This window comes from Protopterus annectens, chromosome 9.part0, assembly GCF_019279795.1.
Source record: "Protopterus annectens isolate FY-2018-M chromosome 9.part0, PAN1.0, whole genome shotgun sequence".
NCBI lineage: Eukaryota > Metazoa > Chordata > Ceratodontiformes > Protopteridae > Protopterus > Protopterus annectens.
In genome coordinates, this window is record NC_056743.1 from 1,752,423,850 (window position 1) to 1,752,447,808 (window position 23,959).

At 41.8% G+C, this 23,959-nt stretch overlaps 1 protein-coding gene across 8 annotated transcripts in view; it reads right to left on the minus strand.

Moving 5' to 3' along the window:
- The window catches only part of DOCK6 (dedicator of cytokinesis 6), a 2,991,519-nt gene that overhangs the window by 1,056,463 nt on the left and 1,911,097 nt on the right, over window positions 1-23,959 (minus strand). For 4 of the 8 annotated variants that reach the window (XM_044084599.1, XM_044084598.1, XM_044084597.1 and 1 more), the window contains exon 23: window positions 16,186-16,290. The exons of the other annotated variants lie outside the window; for them this stretch is intronic. In XM_044084599.1, the coding sequence (XP_043940534.1) occupies window positions 16,186-16,290 (105 nt within the window). The remainder of the gene's footprint in view (window positions 1-16,185; window positions 16,291-23,959) is intronic. 8 annotated transcript variants of the gene reach the window in all.

A 23,959-nucleotide genomic window follows, 5' to 3' on the forward strand; every position in this document is an offset into this window, starting at 1 on the left:
TTTTCTAGCTTGACTTCTCCTTTGGGGAGTTCTGGTGCTATTGCTACTTCAAACATGACTTGACAAGTGCGCGCCCCTACACTTGAGGCATTGCATCAGTCACTTGTATTTGTGAGGACCAGGTCTAGAATATTGGAGATCCTTGTGGGGTGGTACACTACTTGTTCCAGGGCATTTGATTTAACAAAGTCCAGGAATTTTTGTGCCACTGAGTTTGGGCGCATATAAGTTTCCCAATTAATAGAAGGATAGTTGATGTTACCTATGACTATGGTGTTAGGTTATACCTTAATTGTCTCAAGTAGGTCTAAATAAGCCATGTGAGAATATTGGTTCATGGAAGGGGACCTGTAATGGATGACGACTTGGGGGAAGGGGCCTTTCCCATGGTCATTTGGACTTGGAGTACCTCCATAGAGTTTTCTTGTCTAATCAGTCTAGAGGTGCAATTATCTTATAGATACTCCACCTCCTTTGGTTCTCACACCTTCAGTTTGTGGTCTGAAAGTGTGGAAGGTATTGTAGCCTTGCAAGGCCAGGGTACTTTCTGTGGCCTTGAGCCAGGTTTCTGTGACTGCACAGATATCAACATCTTCCAAGGAAAAGAGTACTTCCAGAGAGTGCAGTTTCTGATTTAAACCCTAGCATTTAGCAGCATGACTGTTTCTTTATGTGTGATATTTTCACATTGGGAATTTTGTTGTTGTGCCCTTGACTAAAATAGGCATTATGCGGGAGGCAAGTGCCTTAACCAGCAACCAAAAGCCTAGAGGTGCCAGGTGAAGACCATCTCTGGCAAAGCAGCATGGTCTTTACACCATGTTATCCCAGGTTGACAGGAACTTGATCCCTTTAGAATGACACCAAAAACTAAGCCAATTACTGAAGTCAATCATTTTCTGTTTATATTGTGGTATCATCCTAGGCAAGGGTAAACTGTTGCTCAAAGATAGGGACATACCCAGCTGAGATGCATATTCAGAGAGCTCCATCATGTCTCTCTTCATATAGTCCACAGAGGTACATCTCAAGTCATTCACACCAACTTGAACTATGACAGAGTCATAATGGTACTTGTTCAGAGACTTAAGTGCATGTGTGGTCTGGTGAATCCTTGCACCAGAAAGGCAGCTGACTGTAACTTTCTCCTTGCTCAACATGGTGAGTTGGGCATCTGTATGTCTCACTAGAGAGTCACCTATAACTAAAACATTTGTAATAGTTGTGCATTGCGCTTTAAAGGCTTATTTGGTGAGACACAGATGCTAGCGTTTTTATGTGTATTGGGTCCTTTGGGTGTTGTGTTAGGTGTAGCATGTTTGTGTTTTAGAGGACTCTGGTGTTTAGGTACTTCTGCATATGAAGGTTTATGTGTTGGGTGCATATTACAAATTGGAGTTGTGGTGCATGTACTGACAACCTATTTAGTGTTGCTGTTCTGGGCACATGAGAGCAGTGATTTCAGATTCTTAGTGCAAGAACATCTCTCACAAATTGTACTTGAGAGATTTAGGAGACAGGGCTTGTCAGTGTACATGAGGCAGTTGCTACACTGCCTCAAAAAAACCATGTCCATCAGGCTGGCACGAGAAACAGAGGGAATTGACAGTCCATAATGAAAGGTTTGAACCTTGCATCTCAGCAGATAAGTAGAAAAAGATGGGGTATCAGGCAGGGTACTATTTTAGGGTGATTAACATATGGGGTATACAGTAGGAGGTCTATAAAAGAGGGGATTTACAGGGTCTGATGTTGATAGGTGAGAGGTAAAATCTCTGCTGGGTGGTTCACTGAACAGCCTGAGAGCTAATCAAGAACTGCTTTCTGCTAGACAGCAGCCAGTTCTAATGGAAAATACTTCTATTGGTGCTTTTGCATCTATAACCATCAAGAAATACCCACTCTGCACAGTGTTGCTCGATGGTCCACTACATGCAAGCAAGAGCAAAGCGTCTACTACAAAGAAACCAATGAATAAGCTCAAACTGAGCCCTGCACCAATGAAATAGCTCAGACTGAGCCCTGAACCAGTAACCTTCAATGAGGTAGTCCTACTGTATGCTCCAGCCACAAGGGTGCAGGGGGGCTTCTCCAAAAAAAGATGTCCTGATTTTTAGTGCTCAGTCTACGAAAAGGACTGAATTCTGCCAGTCTGAATACAATCTATACTACTGCCAACAGAAGTGCAACAGGACAACAGAAAAATCAAATCACTAGTGAAACCTCCAAAGTCAATGATGAATCAAAACTAGCCTCCGAAACAAAGGGAAACCACAAAGCCTTCTTCAGTTATGTCAGGAACCTCCATGGCAAAGTCCAAGTTTGCTCCGAATTAGTACTTAACAGTATCACTTACACTGATCCTGTTGACTTAGCCAACCTGCTAGCAGATAGGTTCAGCACAAACTTCACCCCCCCGTCCCCCCAAAGGCCCTTTTGACATACCAGATACTTGTCCTGCACCTCACATCTCCATAGATCAAGTGTTAAAGGCCCTATCCAAGGCAAAGAACACAACTTCCACGGGACCTAATAGTATTTCAGGCTGTATTCTGCACCATCTCCAGCAAGAAAGTACAGTTGTGTACACTTACCATAAATGTAGATATTCGAGTGTCTTCACTGTTGCAGTCATCACTGTAGGGTTCTTCCTGCCGGCAGGCAGCCCTCGGTCGGCCAGAATCCTAAAGTCTGGGTCCAGCGTCGGCTGTTCAGTCATCCTCCCTGATGTCAGAGCGCCAGGGGTACAAAGCTCCCAGCCGACGCCATGTTCTCCAGTTTTTCTTGCCCCAGATGTCAGGTGGCCAAAAGTAAAGGCTAAAAGTAAGGTACAACAAAACCCCATACCCTGTAGCAAATACACCTCAGAAGAAGGGTGAAGCAGGGAACAACACTAATGAGAGAATAAGAGGGGACAGGGGGGTGGGTAACCCAGACTGCAACAGTGAAGACACTCAAACATCTACATTTATGGTAAGTATACACAACTGTACTATGTTCATCGTGTTTCACTGTTGCAGTCATCACTGTAGGGTTGAATCCCAAAGCTGAGATAAAGGGTGGAGGTTATTGAGTAGAAGGAGCGGCTAGTAGGCCTTGCAAGACTGCAGAAGCAAAGCCTGCCCTGGACTTAGAATAAAGAGGTAGATTATAGTGCTTAGAGAAAGTATGCACTGAACTCCAAGTTGCAGCTTCCAAAATATCTTTGGTAGGTACTCCCCTGAGAAAAGCAGCAGAAGTAGCAGCAGCTCTGGTGGAGTGAGTCCTAATTTTTCCTGGGATTTGCTTTCGATGATGAGAGTAACAAAATCTGATTCCATGAGCAATCCATTTAGAAATGGTCTGTTTTGAAATAGCCTTGCCTTGGGAATTTGCTGCATAAGAAACAAACAGTTGTTCTGTTTTTCTGATATCCTTGGTTCTGTCCAGGTAAAAACGAAGCTGCCTGTGCACGTCCAAAGAATGCAAGATCCTCTCCCCCTTATTTTGTGGATTGGAGAAAAAGGTTGGCAGGTGAATAGTTTGGTTTAAAGCCACTTTAGAAACCACTTTAGGCACGAAAGTAGGGTTAGTCCTTAAAGAAACCCTGTCTTGATGAAAAATAATGTAAGGTTCCACAGCCATGAGTGCTTGTAACTCCGAGACTCTCCTGGCTGAAGTCAAAGCCAGTAGGATAGCGGTCTTCCATGATAAATACTTTATATCAGATGTGGCAGCAGGCTCAAAAGGAGGCAGAGTAAGTTTTTCCAGAACATAGTTGAGGTCCCAGGCAGGTATGGGTGGTGTCCTAGGGGGCCTTAAATTCTTTTCTCCTCTGAGATATTGTTTCAGAAGTGGATGTGAAAAAATTGAGGCATGTATTTTTATGGAGGAAAAGGATAAACCCTTATGTAACATGTCTGTCAGGTAATGTAAAATCAATGGAATATTAGGAATGAGAGGATCTGAATCCTGAGCATGCATCCAGGTGCAAAATCTCTTCCATTTACCTTCATAAGATTTTCTAGTGCTAGGCCGTCTGGCTTCTAAGATGACATCCATGACTTGTTTGGAAAGGGTAGGATTAATCATAGACCCTGAATACGCCAGGCTGCCAGGCAGAGAGTTTTGATACGAGAGTGCAGAACCTGGCCCTGGTGTTGGGACAAAAGATTTGGAATCTGAGGTAGAATCCAAGGAGGCTCCTGGGATAGATTCATCAGTGTTGAGTACCAAAATTGTCGAGGCCAATTTGGGGCCAGTAAAATCATCTTGGGTTTGTCCTGTTTTACCTTTAATAACACCCGTGGAAGAAGAGGTAGAGGAGGAAAGGCATACACCGAGAGGTTCCTCCAACTGAATGAGAGAGCATCCACTACTTTCCATGCTAGTTTGTGATATGTCCTTGTGCAAAAAGTCTGTAACTGGTAGTTGAGGGGAGATGCAAATAGATCTATGTCCGGGCAGCCCCAGGCTTCTGTAATCATCTGGAATATTTGGGTGTCTAGCATCCACTCGTGTGGGTCTGACAGGTTCCTGCTCAGGCTGTCTGCCAGAATATTTTGTTTCCCTGGCAGGAATTGAGCTTGTAGGTCCACTTTGCAAGCTAGTGCTGTGTTCCATAGAGTCATGGCTAGTCTGCAAAGGGGGTAGGAGTGTGAACCCCCTTGCTTGTTTATGTACCACATGACTGTGGTGTTGTCTGTCCGTATCAGTAGTTGCCCTGGCAGTAGAAGATCCCTGAAAGCCAAGAGGGCATTCTGCACAGCTAACATCTCTTTTAAATTGATATGTAGGTGCTTCTGATCCTCTGTCCAAAAACCTTGCAGGCCTTTCCCCTGCAAGTGGGCTCCCCATGCGTAATCAGAGGCATCCGTGGTTAACACTTGGTAGGCTGGAGGCAGACTGAAGGCTTTCCTTTTGTTTTGAAGACATGCCATGGCCCACCAATGGAATTCCTTTTGCAGGCAAGGCAAGAGAGCAATCTGTGTGTCTAAACTGTGACAATGCTGGGACCATACGCTTTTTAGGTACCATTGTATCTTTCTCATATGCAGTCTTGCATGTGGTATGAGAAGGATGCAGGAGGCCTTGTAGCCCAAAGCCTGCAGGAATTTCCTTGCAGTTAGCTGAGACATTAACACCAGGGATTTGAAAGTTGAAGCCAGCTGAAGTTGTTTTTCGGATGTCAGGAATGCCATCTGGGTTGTTGTGTTTAAAAGAGCACCCAGAAAAGTTGTCTGTTGTGTGGGTGTCAAATTTGACTTTTTTATGTTCACAGTGAATCCCAGGTACTTGAGTAGATTTTGAACAAATTCCAGGTGCTGGAGTAAGACATCCTTGCTGTCTGCTTGAATAAGGCAGTCGTTCAGATAAGGGTAAATTTGAATTCCCTTGAGTCTGCAGTAAGCTACTACTGGTGCCAGGTACTTGGTGAAGACCCTGGGCGCAGTAGACAAGCCAAAGGGCAGCGCAGAGAATTGGTAATGCTTCGAGCCTGCCTTGAACCTGAGGTATCTTCAGCACTCCTGTCTGATAGGAATGTGTAGGTAAGCCTCCTTTAAATCCAATGTCACCATCCATGCATTTTTGCTCAACATTGGCAGGAGCTGCTGCAGAGTAAGCATCTTGAACTTTGGTATCTCCAGGAAAGTACTTAAGACTGACAGATCCAGGATGGGTCTCCAAGAATTTTGTTTTCTGGGAACTAGAAAGAGTCTTGAGTAAAAGCCTTGGCCCGTCTCTGATTGTGGAACCAGTTCTATGGCCCTCATAGCCATGAGGGATCCCACCTGGTTTAATGCCTCTGCCCATTGGTGTTTTGGTAGGTCTGGCCATCCATTTGGTCTTGGCAAGGAATGAAAGTAGAATTTGTAACCTCTTGAAACTACATCCAGAACCCAATTGTCTTGGGTTATGTAAGTCCAATTTTGGTGAAAAAGAGACAGTTTTCCTCCTAGAGGGGCTTCCAGGAGAGAGGTTCCTGGAGCCATGCAGGGGGAGTCATTGAGCCTGTTTCATATAAGATTGAGGTCTGTCCTCTCCACCCCTGGGCGTGGAAGCACTCCACTGTCTAGGTCTATAAGAGGTCTGTGCTTGGGTCCTCCCTCTGGGGCACCTATATCTACCCCTCCGAGGCCTGTCCGAGCTGGGAAAGGACCAGTTTTTAGTTGGCCAATTTCTGCTAAATCTTGGGGGCTGAACTTGTAAGAAATCCTTAACAGTTTGCATGGATTTTGCCTTATCCTCCATTTTCTTTATCACCTCTTCAGCCTTAGACCCAAACAAAACATTATGTTGCACAGGAGCATCCAGTAACTTTGCTTTCACTTGATCAGGCAAATTTTGTTCCTTTAACCAACCATGCATTCTAATGACCGTGCCAGTGGCAGCCGCCCTGCGTGAGGCCTCCAAAGCATCAAAACCACAGTGTAAGGTATGTTTCCCCACCTGCTCAGTAGCATGCATCAAATCGTGTAATTCCTTATTATCTGCACATGCAGAAATGGTACCTAGCTTTTGTTTCATAACAGAGAGAAGAAATTGCTGATATTTTAGCATATGAAATTGACAATTTTAAAGCCCTAATGGATAAAGTAGCAGAAGTGTACACTTTTTTGCCCCATCTCTCCAAAGCGCTAGAATCCTTATCTGACAGAATAGGGTTCTTAGCAGTGGCGGCCTTAACACCCTTAGGACCCTGAGAAATGGTTTCTGGATCAGCAGTAGGATTTTTATAAAGAAACTGGTGGGAGTCCGGGACTCTGTAATATCTATCAGGCTTTGCAGGGGCTGGAGGAAAAGAGTCAGGAGTTAAATTAGCCTCAGAAAAGACATCATCCACAATATCCAAAATAGGAGGAATAGCCAGAGGTCTGTGTTGGGGAAGAAGAAGGAAATCCCTAAGCCTTCTCTTAGATTCAGAGTACTCCTGTTCTTCCCAGTGAAAATGTTCCCTCATGTCATGTAAAGTGTCCCCAAAAGAAAAATCCTCAGGGGGAGAAGCTGAAGGAATGGATTCCTCAGCATCAGAATCCTCATAAGGAGGGAAAGTATAATCCTGTTCAAAGGAAGACACTGAAGAAATAAATGCCTGATCAGAGGATTCATAGTCCAATTCTTGTCTTGGCCTTTTGTCTGGAGGGGGATGTGAACCCCTAATCATAGTTAATAAGTCCTCTGCCATTTTAAGCATTTGTTTTTGTGATTTAGGTCCCGGATCAGAGGAGGCCTGGGCTTGAGTCTTTGTTTTTGGAGTCTTTGCCTTTGCCTTTATCTGAAGCTGCGTAGGCCTGAAAACCCCCTCGGAAGCCGGTACCTGCACAGCGGCTCCAGACCCATCCGAGGGAGCATTGTCCGAAGGTCCTGCACCTGGAGTATTCAAAGGCCTATTTGGCTCCTCGTGGGAGTCTGTTTCGGCAAGCGGTTCTGTAGTGGCCGATGACAGGGGCTGCGAAAGCGCCTCACTGACGACGGCTGAACCTGCAGCTGGCTCTGCTTGTAAACCGTCGTCTGATTTGGACCTCGGAGGCCTGTCCTTATCTTTGCGCTTTTTGTGAACTCCGGTAGTCGGAAGCGTGTCCGACGACATATTGTAATTAAATTGCCTGCCAAAGTAGTGAAAAGCAAAATCGTATCTCCGCTTAATAGTACGTTGATTAAATCTAGCACAAAACCAACAACTAGCTACGTCGTGGTCAGGGCCAAGACAAGGAATACAGTAAGTGTGGAAATCCTTATGAGGTATTTGCTTCCCACATGAAATACAATTTTGACATCGGACTGGAGCAAGAAAAAAGTTTCCCCAATGGGGTACTTAGCTTTGAGAAGAAGAAGAAAGTCTTCAGAATGAAGCACCAAAAATATCAGGAGTCAGCCGACCGGCACTTGCGAACTGCTTCCACCGCATGGCAAGAAAGACGGGAGAACATGGCACCGGCTGGGAGCTTTGTACCCCTGGCGCTCTGACGTCAGGGAGGATGACTTAACAGCCGACGCCGGACCCAGACTTTGGGATTCTGGCTGACCAAGGGCTGCCTGCCGGCAGGAAGACCCTTACAGTGATGACTGCAACAGTGAAACACGATGAACATCTGGCATCGCCACTGAACACCCTATTCAACCACAGCCTAAGTAAAGGCTTCATTCCAGCAGAGTGGAGAACTGTCATTGTCATCCCCTTGCACAAACGTGGTGCCACAACTGACCCTGGAAACTATCACCCAATTAGCTTGACAAGTCTGATCTATAAAGCCATGGAGTGTATTATTATGGATCTCATAAACAAGGACATAGGCAATCTCCAAGCACTTGACCCCACCCAGTTCAGATTAGTCAATGGCAGATCTTACGTGTTGAACCTTGTTGACTTCTTTTAGGCTGTCACCAAGGCTCTGGATGAGGGAAAGTCAGTACATACAGCTTACCTTGATCTGGCCAAAGCCTTTGACACAATCCCCCACTCAGGCATCATCTAAAAGCTAACACAACTTGGCATAAATCCCTGTCTCATTAGGTGGGTGGCCAACTGGCTCACCGACAGGACCCTCAGAGTCAAACTAGGTGCATCCACCTCCGATAGCAGACCTTGTCACTAGTGGAGCTTCCCAGGGATTTGTCCTGGGACGTCTACTGTTTGGCATCTACTTTTCAGAGGTCCAGGCAAAGACAAAAGACATGTAGCTGTCCATGTTTGCAGATGAGGGGTGCTGTTATTGACTCCCCACATGATGTTAACATACTGCAAGAGGATCTCACAGCAACTAATGACTGGTGCCAAAGTCATAGCCTCAAGCTAAATGCAAAAAAATGTACCATCATACAATTCGGCAAAAACACTGCCCTTACTGATTACCACATCAACGGCAACCTCCTAAGCAGACAACCTGTGGTGAGAGACCTGGGCACTCAGGCTGATAACCTCACATTCAACCATCATGTAGTGGCAGTGATCAGAAAAGCCTTTTACTTGGTTCATCTCATAAGTAAAGCAATTACATCCAGAAAAAACGGAGGTTATTACCTCTCTGTACTCCTCCCTCATTAGACCAATAATTGAGTATAATACCCCGTTCGGTATGTACCTCTCCAAACATCTGCACTAACTGGAAAGGCCACTGAAAAACCTCACAAAGAGAATCCATTGCCTCCAACACCTGTCCTATGTGGACAGGCTCAATCACTATCACTATTCGGTATCGCACATATTGCTCAGGGGTGATCTGTGTCTTGTCTACAAGGCAATCTCAGACCCTGCCCTATTAGAGATGTTCCATATTCCCAAGTCTAACTCCTCATGCATTACCCACTCGAAAGGCCAATATGTGACATCAACAAAACCTGCTGGAGAGACTGGTTTGTCTCTCAGAGATTGCCCGTCTCTGAAATAGACTTCCCATACATGTCAAATAGAGCACCTCGCTGACCATCTTCAAGCGCAACCTTGATGAGTGAATGGGAAACCACAAATTTGTCCCAGAGGTTCCACCTGTGTCCCTCACTGACAGGGGCAACAGGTACTGACTGAGGTTTCTTTTTGGGGATAAACTCTTGGCTAGTCTTGCAAGGGTTGCAGGGCTATTAGCCTAGTAACCTCCAATGATCGTAAAAGGTGGGTTAATTTTTTTTTTAAGTTAAATAAGCAACAGTGAAAAATGCAGCACCATTTTTCTTGAATTAATAATAGCAACAGAATAAAACAGCAAAAACAGATCTTTTCTTACATTAAGTAAAAGCAGCAGTTGGTGTGAAATACAAAGTGCAACAAATGCAGTAGTAAAATACAATGCAAAGCACTAGCAAACAGTACAGTTTTTATTTTTTTTAACTGCTGAAGTACAGTCACAGTATATCAGAAAAAATATTTAGAGCCCTTTTGTGGGTTTCCCAGCTCAGAAAGACCAGGTAAACACTTACAGACCACTAGATGAATAACCTCAGTCCATCCAATGTAAAAGCACAGTAAGAGTGTGTCTGGAGTGAAGTGCTATCACAAACAAACTTAAAGATATGGATAGTGCAGTGTACCTGACAGCTCATAAAGCATAAAAGTGTGGTTATTCAATAAAAGTACTTCACTTTGCATAAATGAGCCAAGAGCCTACTATACATAGAGAAAACCTGGTAGATATAATGGCAAAAAAGCTGCTGCGGAACACTTCTCTTGTAGTGAGCAAGGCTTCCTACACTGGTAAAACTGTTAATGCTGTAAAACAGAGAAAATACCAGCACACTTACTGGATTATACTGACTGATTTAACCAACACCCTAGCTAATCATGTGGAAAAATATTTACATTTAAATGTTTTTTGTTTTTTTTTGGCTTTAGAAACAGTGGACATTTGTCAGAGACAAGGGGACTGCAGAATGCTTTCAGAGATAAGAGAGTAGCATTAGCAACTAAGGACAAATGCACCTGTAACTCCCGGACTAAGTGACTGAATTTAAAATTAACTGTGCACTTAAGATTAGTGCTAGTATGTTATAAAACCTTTTTCTCAAACATTTCAGGATGGTTTATATGAATCTGTATATGAATCTGTAAATGAATTGTCATTCCTTAAATATAAATTCTGAGGGTTTTGTATTTTGTACCTGTACCTTTAAATGTTTGATCATGTGATTGACAAACTGATAAAAGTAAGTGGTAAAATAGATATCAGAGGCTCTGATGATATCTAGATTACATGATGGTACTAAACCTTACTATCTGGTTTCTAAACATCAAAGTCCTTTTGGTAAAAGAAAAAAAATCTTGCTGTTTGGTCCTTGGGTACTGCACTGTGTTTCCTGCCAAAATTGGTTACTGGCTTGTTACACTGGGCTTGCTTCATTACTTGGTTTGGGGATTTTTTTCATCAAGAATGTAACAGTGCACAATGGATACAACTGAAGGCAAATAACATCTAGCCAGTGACCCATGTCTACCTCCAGCAGACTTCCAGTGCACATGACTCACGTCACGTAGCAATGATCCTTATGCTATACATTTTACCACCATATGCAGTGCAGAAGTTTGTACTTATTTGTTTGCTGGTGATTGTCAGCCGTAAGTGCCACCATTCATTAACAAGCTCCATGGGATCCTTACAATCAACCCAAAATGCCATTCAATCAAACAGATGGAGCACCAGTTTACAATTTCATACAAAGTACAACAGCACTAGTTCTAACCCGCACTTCAATACATGTTGTAATGCGACATACATTAAACTGCCAGGGGAAGGGCCCACAACCCTTTTGATATTCCAGTATCAAAGACAAATATGCCAGCATAGAGGGATGGAGCTCTAACTGCAACTCAGATTACCTGGGTTCAATTACTAACCCAAGGATTGATCGAGCAAAGCTAGACTTTCCACTGTGTGATTCCTTAAACCTCCTGTATTAGAGGCAACATGGAATATATGCAAATTATCCCTTAAGGACATCACGTGTTTCAGCTAAATGGCAATTCTGAATGTCCATGACTTTTTAAGTCTATTAATAGACAAATTCAGACCAATAAAGCCAAACCCCACTAGCTGTGGACATGCATGTTTCTGCCTTCGTATGGCATCAGCACAGCATAAGTGTTTTTTCTGTGACCTTTTTACTCATTGTTTTAGTTTGTTACTTGGGATATTTTGCAGTCACCCTAAGGTTTATAGATATCAGTTAGGTACAATAACCTGTGTTTCCAAATCTTAGCCAAACATTCCACTTATGCTGTGCTGGTGATGCCATAAGAAGGCAGAAACATGCATGGCCACAGCTAGTGGGTTTTGGCTTTATTGGCCTGAATTTGTCCATTAATAGACTTAAAAGAAAAAGTCATGAACATTCAGAATTGCCATTTAGCTGAAACACCTGATGTCCTTAAGGGATAATGTGCATATATCCCACATCACCTCTAATACAGGAGGTTTAAGGAATCACACAGTGGAAAGTCTAGCTTTGCTAGATTTTTCTTTTTGTGTTTTATAACCTAAGGGCTGAGGAAATAGGGGTGACAGAGGAGATGGAGAACACCTGATGCTGAGTCACCTATCCAAGATTTTGGTGGTGCTGTGGGAAGAACTAGGAATGCATTCCATAAAATAAAGGATTCTGATGCATGAACCCAGTCAAGAAGTGCATGTACACATGCGCATATGCATGCATACGCACACAAACATATGCACACGCATGGGTTTACACAGGCATGCATGCACCCGCGCGCAAGCACACACACATGCACCAGCACACACACATAAACAAAGCAATGCTGGTGTGTAGAACTGAGTATTCACATGGGAGCTTGAAGCAGTAGGCATTGTATTATGTCTGCCGACGAACAGAGACAGGAGCTGCAGGGGCATCCAAAATCTTTCAGGATGACAGCTGAAATCTCTGTCTTTCATCCCTTCCTCCTTGAAGTCTGCAGACAATGGAATTAAGAGAGGAATTAATGAGTCAGTAGGGAAAATAAAGCTCAATAATAATGAGAGCTGAAGGAAGCTACAAAAACTATGACAACTAAGCTACCTGCTAAGCCACTAACACTGAATTATGCTACTCTGCACCGTTGATGCACAAATGTTATCTATACAGACACACTATGCCTAACATCATTTATATTTCCTACTTTTCCTGTTGTTTTATATGCAAATCAGAAGTGGAATTACTACATGTGTAACACATGGGCTCAATAAGCAAGTTCAGGTACATCTCACTGGCCTATAGTCTCATTTGTCACATTTCTTTTTAATGTGACAGTGTGACGGTATTGATTTTGTATAGTTACTGTCCGAAGCAAACAGTAGTCAATAATGACACTGCTTCTTTTCTTTAATACACTCAAAACAGTGAATCCTGCTCAAGGTATAAAAAGAAAGCATAAGCATGAGCGTCTGCACTGGTATGTTAAAGGATACTTATTAGCAATAGCCAACAAGTAGGTGAGCAGCAAAGATACTTTACAATCACAACCCAGGTTGTCAGGCAAAGGCAGACAGACAATTCTAAGGTAAGAAACTCAAACTCATCTTGTGATGAATACAGTGCATTTTGTTGAATAAAAGACGATTACATATAAAGTAGGCTGCAATATATGTTACGACACATACATAAGCCAAATGACATAAAAAGAAAAGGTGGGAGAGAATGAAGAAAAATAAATGATTAGTACTTTCAAGTAGTGTGTCTGCGAGGCAAATTTAAAATGAGCACTGCCTAACAGCATATATGTGTGTGTGTGCGCGCGTGTGCTCATGCACGTCTGCACATGGTTTTGTGCATGTGTGTGTTTTGCTTTAAATGTATAGGGGCAATCAGTAAAATCTGTAAAAAAATACCCAAGGGGTAAACTGGATTATATTTGCTAGGCTTGTAAAGGCTCTCAAACCATTAGCCTAGTAATCTCCTATGAACCTGTTTTCATACTTTTTTTTTGTTTGTTTTATAATTCCTGCATCTATGTCTGCTATGCATACTCTTACAAATTTAAACTACTGCACTGATTCTGTTAATAATTGTATCTAATATCCGTACTACACACGTTTTACCATTCTATATTACAGCCAGTGTTTAGTCTGTGTAATTTATTTAACAAAGCAACCGAGTTATTATTAAAATGTAGGTGACTAGGGTTGACAACATGCGGAAGAAGTGCTTAAACAGCACCTTCAAGTCCTGAGTATATTCTTACCTTACCTGCAACCCATAAGAGAAAACATGGACTATGATAAGTCTGAACACTATTTAGATTCAAGTGGAAAAAAACTATGCAATGAAAAACTGTCAGCATTTCCCTTTTTGAATAATTCTAATTTGAATGTTAATACATCTACTGTTAGATTTTGTCAACCATTTGCAACCATAATATAAGCAAATTCAGTGAAAAATTAATGATTTGATTTCATGCACAGTTCTCTGTGAAACTTGCAGTCAGCAGGAGAAGCTACAGCGGGCAAAGCGAAACTGGAGATTCGTGCATTCAAAGAGAAATGCACAGCATGCTGTCAATGAAATAAAATTGGTGGAAAGCAGTTTACAGTTGTACAAGTTACAAACTGCAAACCATTTCTTGTTCACTCTGAAAGAGATGTATACCAAATATCCACTGTATACATAATATATTATTATTACCCATGATATCCATAAAAACAGTAAGCAGAAAATAAAGAGTAAATTAAATTATCTGTGCTGCACAGAACTAGCTCACATACTGTGCACTCAAATGGAATTAAAACACTCGGGAAGCATTCACAATGGTAGCAGTTTAAGTGTCCTTCATACATAGGTGTTTATGTAAAAGGGGGCTCCATAAGTTCAGAACTCTACCAAAGTCATTGTTTATATTCCTTATCTTTTTTCACTGCTCTCTGCTGATCTTCAGTGTCCCTGACTATGGACAAGCATCCAGGCAGCTATAAGAGTATTCTGAAAGTCTAACATCTGTTATCATTTAGTGCAGCATTCCATAAAAGGAAACCTTTGCTGCGAGTGCTTTCATGTGTGAAAGCTTCACCCACCAGCTACACAAAGTACTGTGTTTGGTGGGTGCTCATTCTCAGCCTGTGTGTCACTTGCGGTACACCATACCTCTCAACCTCTTAGCACAAGAGATCTGGACAAAGCATAAAATAATGGGGGGATAAAGAACCAAAAATAGGGACAGATTTTAAATATTGCTCTTCTAAACTTGGAACGTTACTAGAATAACATTTGTGTTAGCATGCATTTTCTGGAGGATATGAAGTCTGAAACTCAAACAGATGTCATTATTTAGTGACATCAATACTTAGTGATATGCCAGAAAACCAGAAATTTTATAAGGAAAAGAAAATTATGCACCGAAAATCTGGATAGTTGAGAGGTATGCTGTACACCCTGCTTCCGCTGGGTGCCAGAAGTAAATAAGACTGGGATATCTTCCCTTCTCTCAGGATGGGTAAGCCAGAGGTAGTTTCTAGGCTCTCACTGTCACCCACAATGGCCAGTTTCCAGAGTCTGGGTCATTAACTGAGCCAAGTTCATCTGACTTGCAGTCAAGATGAAGCCCTCTGTGTCAGGAAATTGGTACCTAACCCCACCACTTTGGTTCCTTATTTTTTTTTCTTTACAGCAAGTTTTATCAGCTATCACATGGAGAAAAGTGTCCAAGTAAGCTAGCCTAGTCCTGTCCCATTTCTGATGTAGCCAGAACAGGTAAACTGGTTAAAGTGGTATCAAAGGCAGGACTATTCAGTACATTAGTAGATGAATGCCTCTTCTGTCTCCAGGTATGCTACTACACCTAGTAAAATCAGAGGGATGAGGACAAAAGGACAGACCTATCTATTAGCCTTAGCACAGCCATCTCCATTGTGGCTGCTTCCATGACCAACTCTATATATATATATATATATATATATATATATATATATATATATATATATATATATACACATATACACACACACAAACACACACACACACATATATATATATATATATATATATATATATACACATATACGTATACACACATACATACATATATACATGTATATATATATATATATACATATATACATACACACAAACACATATATACATATATATATATATATATATATATATATATATATATACACACACACACGTACACCACCACATCCTCCACCAAGAAACAATGACTCAGACATAAAAAAGTAAGTGTACTCTAATCTGAATTTCAGATACGATTCTGCAATTCTTTAAGAAACATAAATGTCTAATAACTTTCACAGTAAGAATAAGAATCCAGGTAAAGTCTCTTATTTCAGATTTTCTGTCTAATCTTCTTTTCTCTTTTCTTACAAGGAATACTGGAAAAATAGTAATATTATTTCATGGGCTCAAACTTAATTTCTTTACCAAAACTCACAGCTCTCTTTATGTGACTCTACAATCAGCAATCGTAATTCTAAATGCAATGTTAGAAGCAAAGAACTGCAGCCAGCAAACATAGCTGCAGAAAGGACAGGCAATCTTTATGCAACTTCTATGCACAAGGAAAATATAATTGTATTACTTGCACAAAAATTTTAATCAGATATTTAAATTCCACTTTTTGCCAGCATGTATCTTCGTTTAAAACTGGACCATTTTTTTTTTTTTACCATTTGGATACAACAGCCTGTCAGGAAAGCAGCTTGGGGAATTGGGGGGGGGGTGCCTGCTTCTTTCATCTGACAAATAAATGGAAAAAACTGGACTGAGCACCTGTTTTAGATCGCAGCTGGAGTTGGGATGATTCCTCCGCAGCACAGCCTTAGGACCCCCTGGAGCATAAGCAGAATTTACCCAGGAGTGAGAGCGATCGATTCCCTAAAGCAGGAGGAGGCAGTCAAAGAACAATTAAAGACATCACAGACACCACATAACATACATCAATATTCAACACTTCTACAATGGCACTTGCTGAAAAAAATACTTGGAAGTAAAACACCTCCCTTCCAAACTGCTGCAACATTAATTGAACAGTAAACTTTTCAAATGACTGTGACCCTTTTACAGGTAATTTTTTTTCTCTGAAATGTACACTTGCTGCTTTTCACTCCAAATAAGATGCTAAGCTCCAATTAAAGTTAAACAAAGCCAGTAAACCAAATTAAGAATTTTTTACGGCCACGGGGATTTAGCTACGTGTTACACTAATCTGATTTTTTACACAGTAATAGCTTCTCAAAATGCAGCTGCATGTGGTCTCAGCAGCCTGCATTATATGTGCACACTTTTAGTCCTGGACATGTACTTTTATGTTTAGACCACTAACACAACAGTTACAGTATATCCACAGCTGAAATATCATGAGGTAAAAATAAAAATGTAAATGTATCATACTCAAAGATTAAATACAGTTGATAAAATGTTGAACAAGCAGATAAATGACATCACCATACTACTGTATACAACTTGTGTGGGGGGGGGTCTTTTTATGATGCCATGCTTCTCTTTCTTGTTCCTACCTCATAATGCAAAACATTATGTAGCATTTTTAGAGAAAAATAAAGAAAAATAACAGTACGTGCTATAAGTTTTAAATCAGCCAGTTATGCAAAAACACGGTATAATACAACCATTATACCACAATGCTCTCCACATACATGGTGGAGGGCAGGACAAAAACAAATTCTAGAATGTGAACAGCAGTTTGGAGGACAGATAACGTTAAGAGACTGTGACAAGAGTACCAGTGCAAAGTGTTGAACCCACAACCTAGTTAAACTGTTAACATGTTTCACTAAGTTGAAATGAAAGGAAAAACAGCCAGCCATTCTTCTTCAAACATTTCAGTGTCAATCAAGTACAGAATGCAAACCGCTTCAGTTCTCCAGACAAAATTAAATGTACTACTATCAACACATTTAATCTGCTACATGGTTACAGACGTTCAGGAGAAAACCAGGCTGTAAAATAAGCAATATTCAAAGTAAAGATATCAAAACATATGCTTGAGTGACCAGATGGCTACTGTGTTCTGAGGGGTACCCTGCACACCAGGGGAGGAATTCAGATAGTCATTTTACTCTATCACAAAACAGATACCTCTGAAGATGTTAATAAAAAAAAAAAAATCAACATTTTGAACCGCATAGCATCTGGCCACTGACCATGTTAGTCAAATTACACAGCTGACCAATAACCTCAATATAAGATTAATGGCTAGCGACACTAAGATGATGAAGAAGAAAGGCTTTTTCTTTAGTGTTAGAACAATTTTGGTACAATCAGCATTATATTTGCTTCTTAAATTTTCAAGCAAATCATTTATGTTAAGACATTTTAATCAGACGTATTATTAAAGTTCACATTTTGGACACTGATTGGATTGTGCATTTCTGACTATAAGGCAGCAATAGCTTCCAACTCCCTGGTTAATAAAATCAGACAGAAAAACATTATTAAACACCAGGCAAAACATTGTCAAGCAGCTGTTGGCTTTCACAGGTGTCATCCATACCCTGAAACCTGATGGTAAAATGTGAACTGTAACAAGAGTCATGATGGCAGAACAAGAGCTTCCCAATGAATGAAGCAAGTTACCTGCTGAACACACGTGTGCTCATGGAGATTAAGTACTGTATTAAAATAAAATCATACCAATTATTTGCTCATAAACACAGTAAAAGCAGTATACTTGGTTAGGGAACACATACAGTCTTTGTAGGTGAACTACTACTAGAATACAGCCAGTATTTTGAGATAAAATATACTTTGCACTGCATTGCTTGTACATTCAAAATGCTAGTTTGACAACAGCAACTGTTATTCCATTCCCAAGCAAAGTGACTGAGTTCTTCAAGGTCCCAGTAATTTCTGTTTATTATATGACAGCAGGAAGGCAGTGAAGTCATGTGCTGTAATGCCTCCTAACTGAAGCAGTGATTGTAACACCTCTTTGAACTTGACAGAAGGGCAAAAATGCTCAACATTGAGCATTCTCCAAGCTACAAAGCTAACACCAGATAAGTAAACACTGATTCACTAACTTCTTTAAACACTGTTTTCTACCCCATACCAAGTGTCTCATCCACAGACATTCTTCTAACAAAAATGGCAAGCAAGATACGTCCAGTGCATCTAACAGTATTGCTTCAACAACAGTACAACCAGAAGACAGTGCAGTTTATCACTATTCAACCCTCTTACCTGAAAGCAGACAGTTTGAACTCGACTTATGTTGCTTTTAGTATTTCTACTAAAGATGTGTGTGATGTTTGCATTAAAGTCATTGCCTAGGTAAAAGAATTAATACACTTCTACCCATGTCAACCAGCCACACATCAGGCTTGTAAAGCAGAAACTAGATGGGTTCTCCCAACAATGCCTATTAGCTCTCTAAGAATGCCTTAAGTGTCACTCTATTAACTGTGGCCTGTGTCCTGGAGCAAATTCCACAAACAAAAGGTGAAGAGTTTGATGGAAGGTGACAGTGTGCCCTCACATGGGAAGGGATTATATTACTTACAGAGCACATCACTATAGGACACCACTGAGCTTGGCTTCTTAGACGACACTAGTCCAAGCATGATACATGGCACAGCACAGGAGCTGGGTGGGGTTAAATGAGAAAATTCACATGTGAACGGAGCCACTTTTGACATGTTAGTGTTTTTCACAGTGTTTAAATCCTGAAACATGGCTACATATGAAATTAATTTCAGAAGAAACCTTACATATGGGTATAATAGAAGCTAGGGCCTGTAAAGCCAGATAAAGAAGCTAGATGTCCACTATTAGGTATCATCACAAATGAATGAATTGATCTGGTGACCACAGCAGAACAGTAGCATCAACCTAGCTCTACTGCAGAAAACACAGATTTCAAGTAGTGCCACCCTACTAGAGTTATTCATAGGATCACAAGAGGTTACTAGGCTAATGGCCCTAGGGCCCTTACAACCCTAGCAAAGTACAACCCCTGTTCCCAAGAATATGAAGGTATTAAGTGGAACTAAGTCAACAAATACTGCCCCTGTCCAACAAGGACACAGTTGAACAGATGAGTTTGTGGGTTCCCATCCAAATTATGCTTAAACAGGGTCAGCAAGGGGCTCTGCTTCACCTGAACTGGAAGTTTATTCCAGAGGAGAGGTAACCTGAGACATATCTGTCTCTCCAGGAAGTCCTGTTGATGTCACATACCATGTTGAGTTCCCTACAGCAAGTGCATTTTATACCGTTTGATTTACGAATGTGCAGCATTTCCATTACAGCAGGATATGAGACTGCTTTATATGCAAGGCAGAGGTCACCTCTGTGTAGTCTGTATGACAAAGAGTATAGTGATTTCAGTCTGTCACCATATGACATGTGCTAAAGACCCTGAATTTTCTTTGTAAGAAACCTTTCAGAATGAAATCAGCAACCGTCGCCCCTTTACATAAAGGAGGCACCTCCACAGACCCTGGGAACTATAGACCTGTAAGCATTGCTCCATCTATACATTCCTGCCCAAGCACAGTATTCAAGAAATATTTTCCGCAATCAACTTTGCAGTATTCAGAAGAATTTGTAACTTTGGAACAGTCAACATATTGGTCTGTTTATGCAATACTCTTGCATATCTGACAAATTTAACAGAATGAAAAGTTCTTTCATGTCTGAAAAATTTAAGAATATTTATACTGAATGTCTGCTCTTGCTTTTGGGATGATTTTTGCCACACACAAGCTTCACCTGATCAAGGCTCTTGCCACCCCCATAGTGCCTTTTTTAGGCAAGACTCAAAAGACAAACCCACCGCTGTAAATAGCACAAGTAACAAAAAACTGAGGGCAATGCTACTCAATGCCAGAAGTCTAAACCTCAAAATGCACGCACTCGAGGCACTCCTCAGTATGGAGAAAATCGATATATGTGCAGTAACAGAAACCTGGTTTAAGGTTTCAGAGAGCACCCTAGCACTACCAGGCAACAACTCATACCATACATTTCGGCCACAGAACCGGAACCAAAATACAAAAGGCGGGGGTGTTTCCATATTCATCAAGGATGCTCACACCTCCACGTTAGTGGCACAGCAGGATGCTTCAGAGATCATCCACATGCAACTAACAATGGTCAAAACTGCAATTCAAATTGTAGCTTGCTACAGATGACCCACCATGTCCCAGGACCCCCATTCCGTGTTTCTGGAAACACTGGGAAACATAAAGGTCCTACCAAACACCCTAATATTGGGTGATTTCAATTATCCAAACATTAACTGGGAGAACTACTCAAGTACTAAGTCCCTTGCCCAACATTTCCTAGAATTTATAAACTCAAATGCCCTGGATCAACTGGTCAACACTCCCACCAGAGGTGACAACATATTGGACCTGGTCATCACCAACATGGGCGACCAGTGTTCCACACAGAGGTCAACCTTTCGCTGGTTAGAGCTGACCATAAACAAATCACTTTGGATATCCACATTCCGCCACGGACAAGGAAAGCTTGGTGAAAAACTTTTCAAAAGCAAACTTCACATTACTTAAGACCGAGGTGGAAAGTTTCAAAGCCCCCATGCTGAAGGATAATGCTGTCCAAGCTGTAAAATCCTTACTAATGCATTCTATGGGCACCTACAAGAATGCATGGATCGTGCTATCCCAAGCAAAACCAAGACTCATTCCTCCAAGAAAAGGAAACCAGTCTGGTGGACTCCTGCCATAAACAAGCTATACAACAGAAGGCAGAAACTAGTACAGAAAAGAGTAAAATCACATGAAGGAAAAACATCCCTGATCAGTATCAGCAAGAAATTACGATCCCTCATAAAATCATTCAAGGCAAGCTTTGAAAGAAAAATTGCCAAGGACTCCAAACATAACCACAAGGCATTCTTTAACTATGTCAAGAATCTAAGTGGCAATGCTCAGATCTGCTCAGAGTTAGTGCTGAATGGCACAAAATACACTGAAGCAACCAATATCGCCAAAATCCTGGCAGACCGGTTCAGCGCAAACTTCACCCCCCCACCCCCAAAAGGGCCCATAACCATACCAGAAGAATGTAGAGTCCCTGAAATCACAGACACTCAAGATAAAATAGCCCTCTCCAAAGCCAAAAACACAGCATCAATGGGACCGGACGGTGTCCCAGGGTGTGTCCTACACGAGCTCAAAGATGAACTAACCCCTCACCTAAACACACTGTTCAAACTCAGCCTCTCCACAGGCTACGTACCCATAGAGTGGCACACAGCAACGGTTATTCCGCTCCACAAAGGTGGAGCCACAACAGACCCCGGGAACTATCGCCCTATAAGCCTGACTAGCTTGGTCTGCAAGGCTATGGAGCTCATCATCATGGAACTCTTTAACAGAGACATTGGGAACCTCCAAACACTGGACCCTACCCAGTTCGGCTTTGTTAAAGGCAGATCATGCCTCCTAAACCTGGTGGACTTCTTTGAGACAGTTACCAAGGCTATAGATGAGGGAAAGGTGGTTTACACAGCCTACCTAGACCTTGCAAAGGCCTTCGACACCATTCCCCATTCTGGTATTATAGACAAGCTCACCAGCCTGAACATAAACCCCTACGTCACAGGATGGGTTGTCAGCTGGCTCACGGACAGAACCCACATAGTGAGAGTTGCGGGAGCTAGGTCCAACTCTAAACCGGTTACAAGTGGCATTCCCCAGGGCTCAGTCCTAGGACCCCTCCTGTTCGGCATATACTTCTCAGAGGTATAGGCAAGCACAGGAGGACTCTGGCTGACCAAGTTCACAGACGACTGCAAACTAGGGGCTATAATTGAGTCTCTGGTTGACACAGACATCCTCCAAAAGGGTCTCACTGAGACAGATACCTGGTGTCAAAAAAATGGCCTCAAGCTAAATGCCAAAAAGTGCATAGTCATCCCCTTTGGAAAAAACAAAGTACCCACAAACTACCACATAGGTGGTAGTCCCCTAAATACAGAAGATGTAATAAGGGATCTGGGGACCCAAGTAGATAGTAATCTCACCTTTGATAATCACATTGTCAAAGTGGTTAGAAAATCCTCCTACGTGGCCACCTAATCACAAAAGGGTTCGCATCCAGATCAAGAGAGGTCATTGTGCCCCTCTACTCATCACTCATCAGACCCATCATAGAATACAACGCCCCATTTGGGATGTACCTTACAAGACACCTGCAACAGCTGGAAAGACCGCAGAAGTACCTCACCAAGAGGATCACTGGCCTCAAACAGATGCCCTATGCAGCTTGACTGAAGAAACTCCAGCTGTACTCGGCTGCATACGCTTATTCAGAGGTGATCTCTGCCCGACTTACAAGGCCATGTCCAACCCAGAATTGATGGACATGCTCCACCTAAAGAAAACCTTATCCCCTCAAGCCACATTGCTCTAGGGATCTAAACCTCACCACAAAAATAAATAGGACGTGCTGGAGGGAGAGATTCCTGTCCCAGAGACTTCCCATGCTTTGGAACAAGATTCCAACCTACATTAGGCAGAGCTCCTCGCTAACATATCTCAAAAGAAACCTTGACGAGTGGATGGGAAACAGAAAGTTTACCCCAGGATCACTTCAGTGGCTCTGCTGAACAGAGGCACAGGGAGCTAATCTAAGGGGGCGGTGAAAGCCAACACATTCTGGCTAGGCTTATAAATGCCTTTGGGCAGATAGCCTAGTACCTACCTATGAACCTATGCTATTTTTGGAGTTTCTTTCTCACTGCCACTTGACTTCCACAGTTATCAGAGTCTGCTTTCTTGAAAAAACCCTGTTATTCTTTCTACTGATCTTAACTTTTAGTGCTTGTTTCTCATACATATAGCTTAGCTGTCTTCTGTACAGCTTACCATCTTTCAAATAAACTACACACTAGCTTGATTCATCTGTTTTACCAACTACTTCAGCTTCATGATATCAAGTTTGCTAGCTTTTGAAATTTACTCTACATCTCTAGCCTGTAAATCTGATAATCCTCCGTAGTTTTTCATCTTCTCTGTTTTTGCTTCCAGCATTTCCATTACAATGTGTTGATTAATACAGCTGAAGTAAGCCATGTTCTTTTCAACTTTCTGCACATCAAAAGTTTAAATGATTAGAAACCTAGCTCCTGTAGTGGACTTTTCTTACATTCCAAAGCTGCAAGATGAGAATCCTCACAGCTTTTGGTACAACTCCTCTCCATAAGGTTTTGTACTGAATGGTCTTTTCACCTGTCCAACAGAATGTGACTATACGGATTGGATGTTACAAGCCTGAATTTCCACTCAGGCCAAAAGCATCTGAATTCCTGAACTGTGCATTGTGGACCACAGTCAGATATAAAACTGAGAACGTAAACTTCCATGCTCTAATTACAATTGTTGCACCTGTCCGTTTGATTATTTCATGGAACTTGGAATACGAATTCACCCATAGTTTCTCCTAAGTAGTTCGAGTGCATACTGACTGAACTCCACAGAAGATTTGGAAGTGGGTACTCCAGCATTTCTTCCTTCAGACTGTTACTGTATTTGTTGCAGACAACATAAATGTGCAT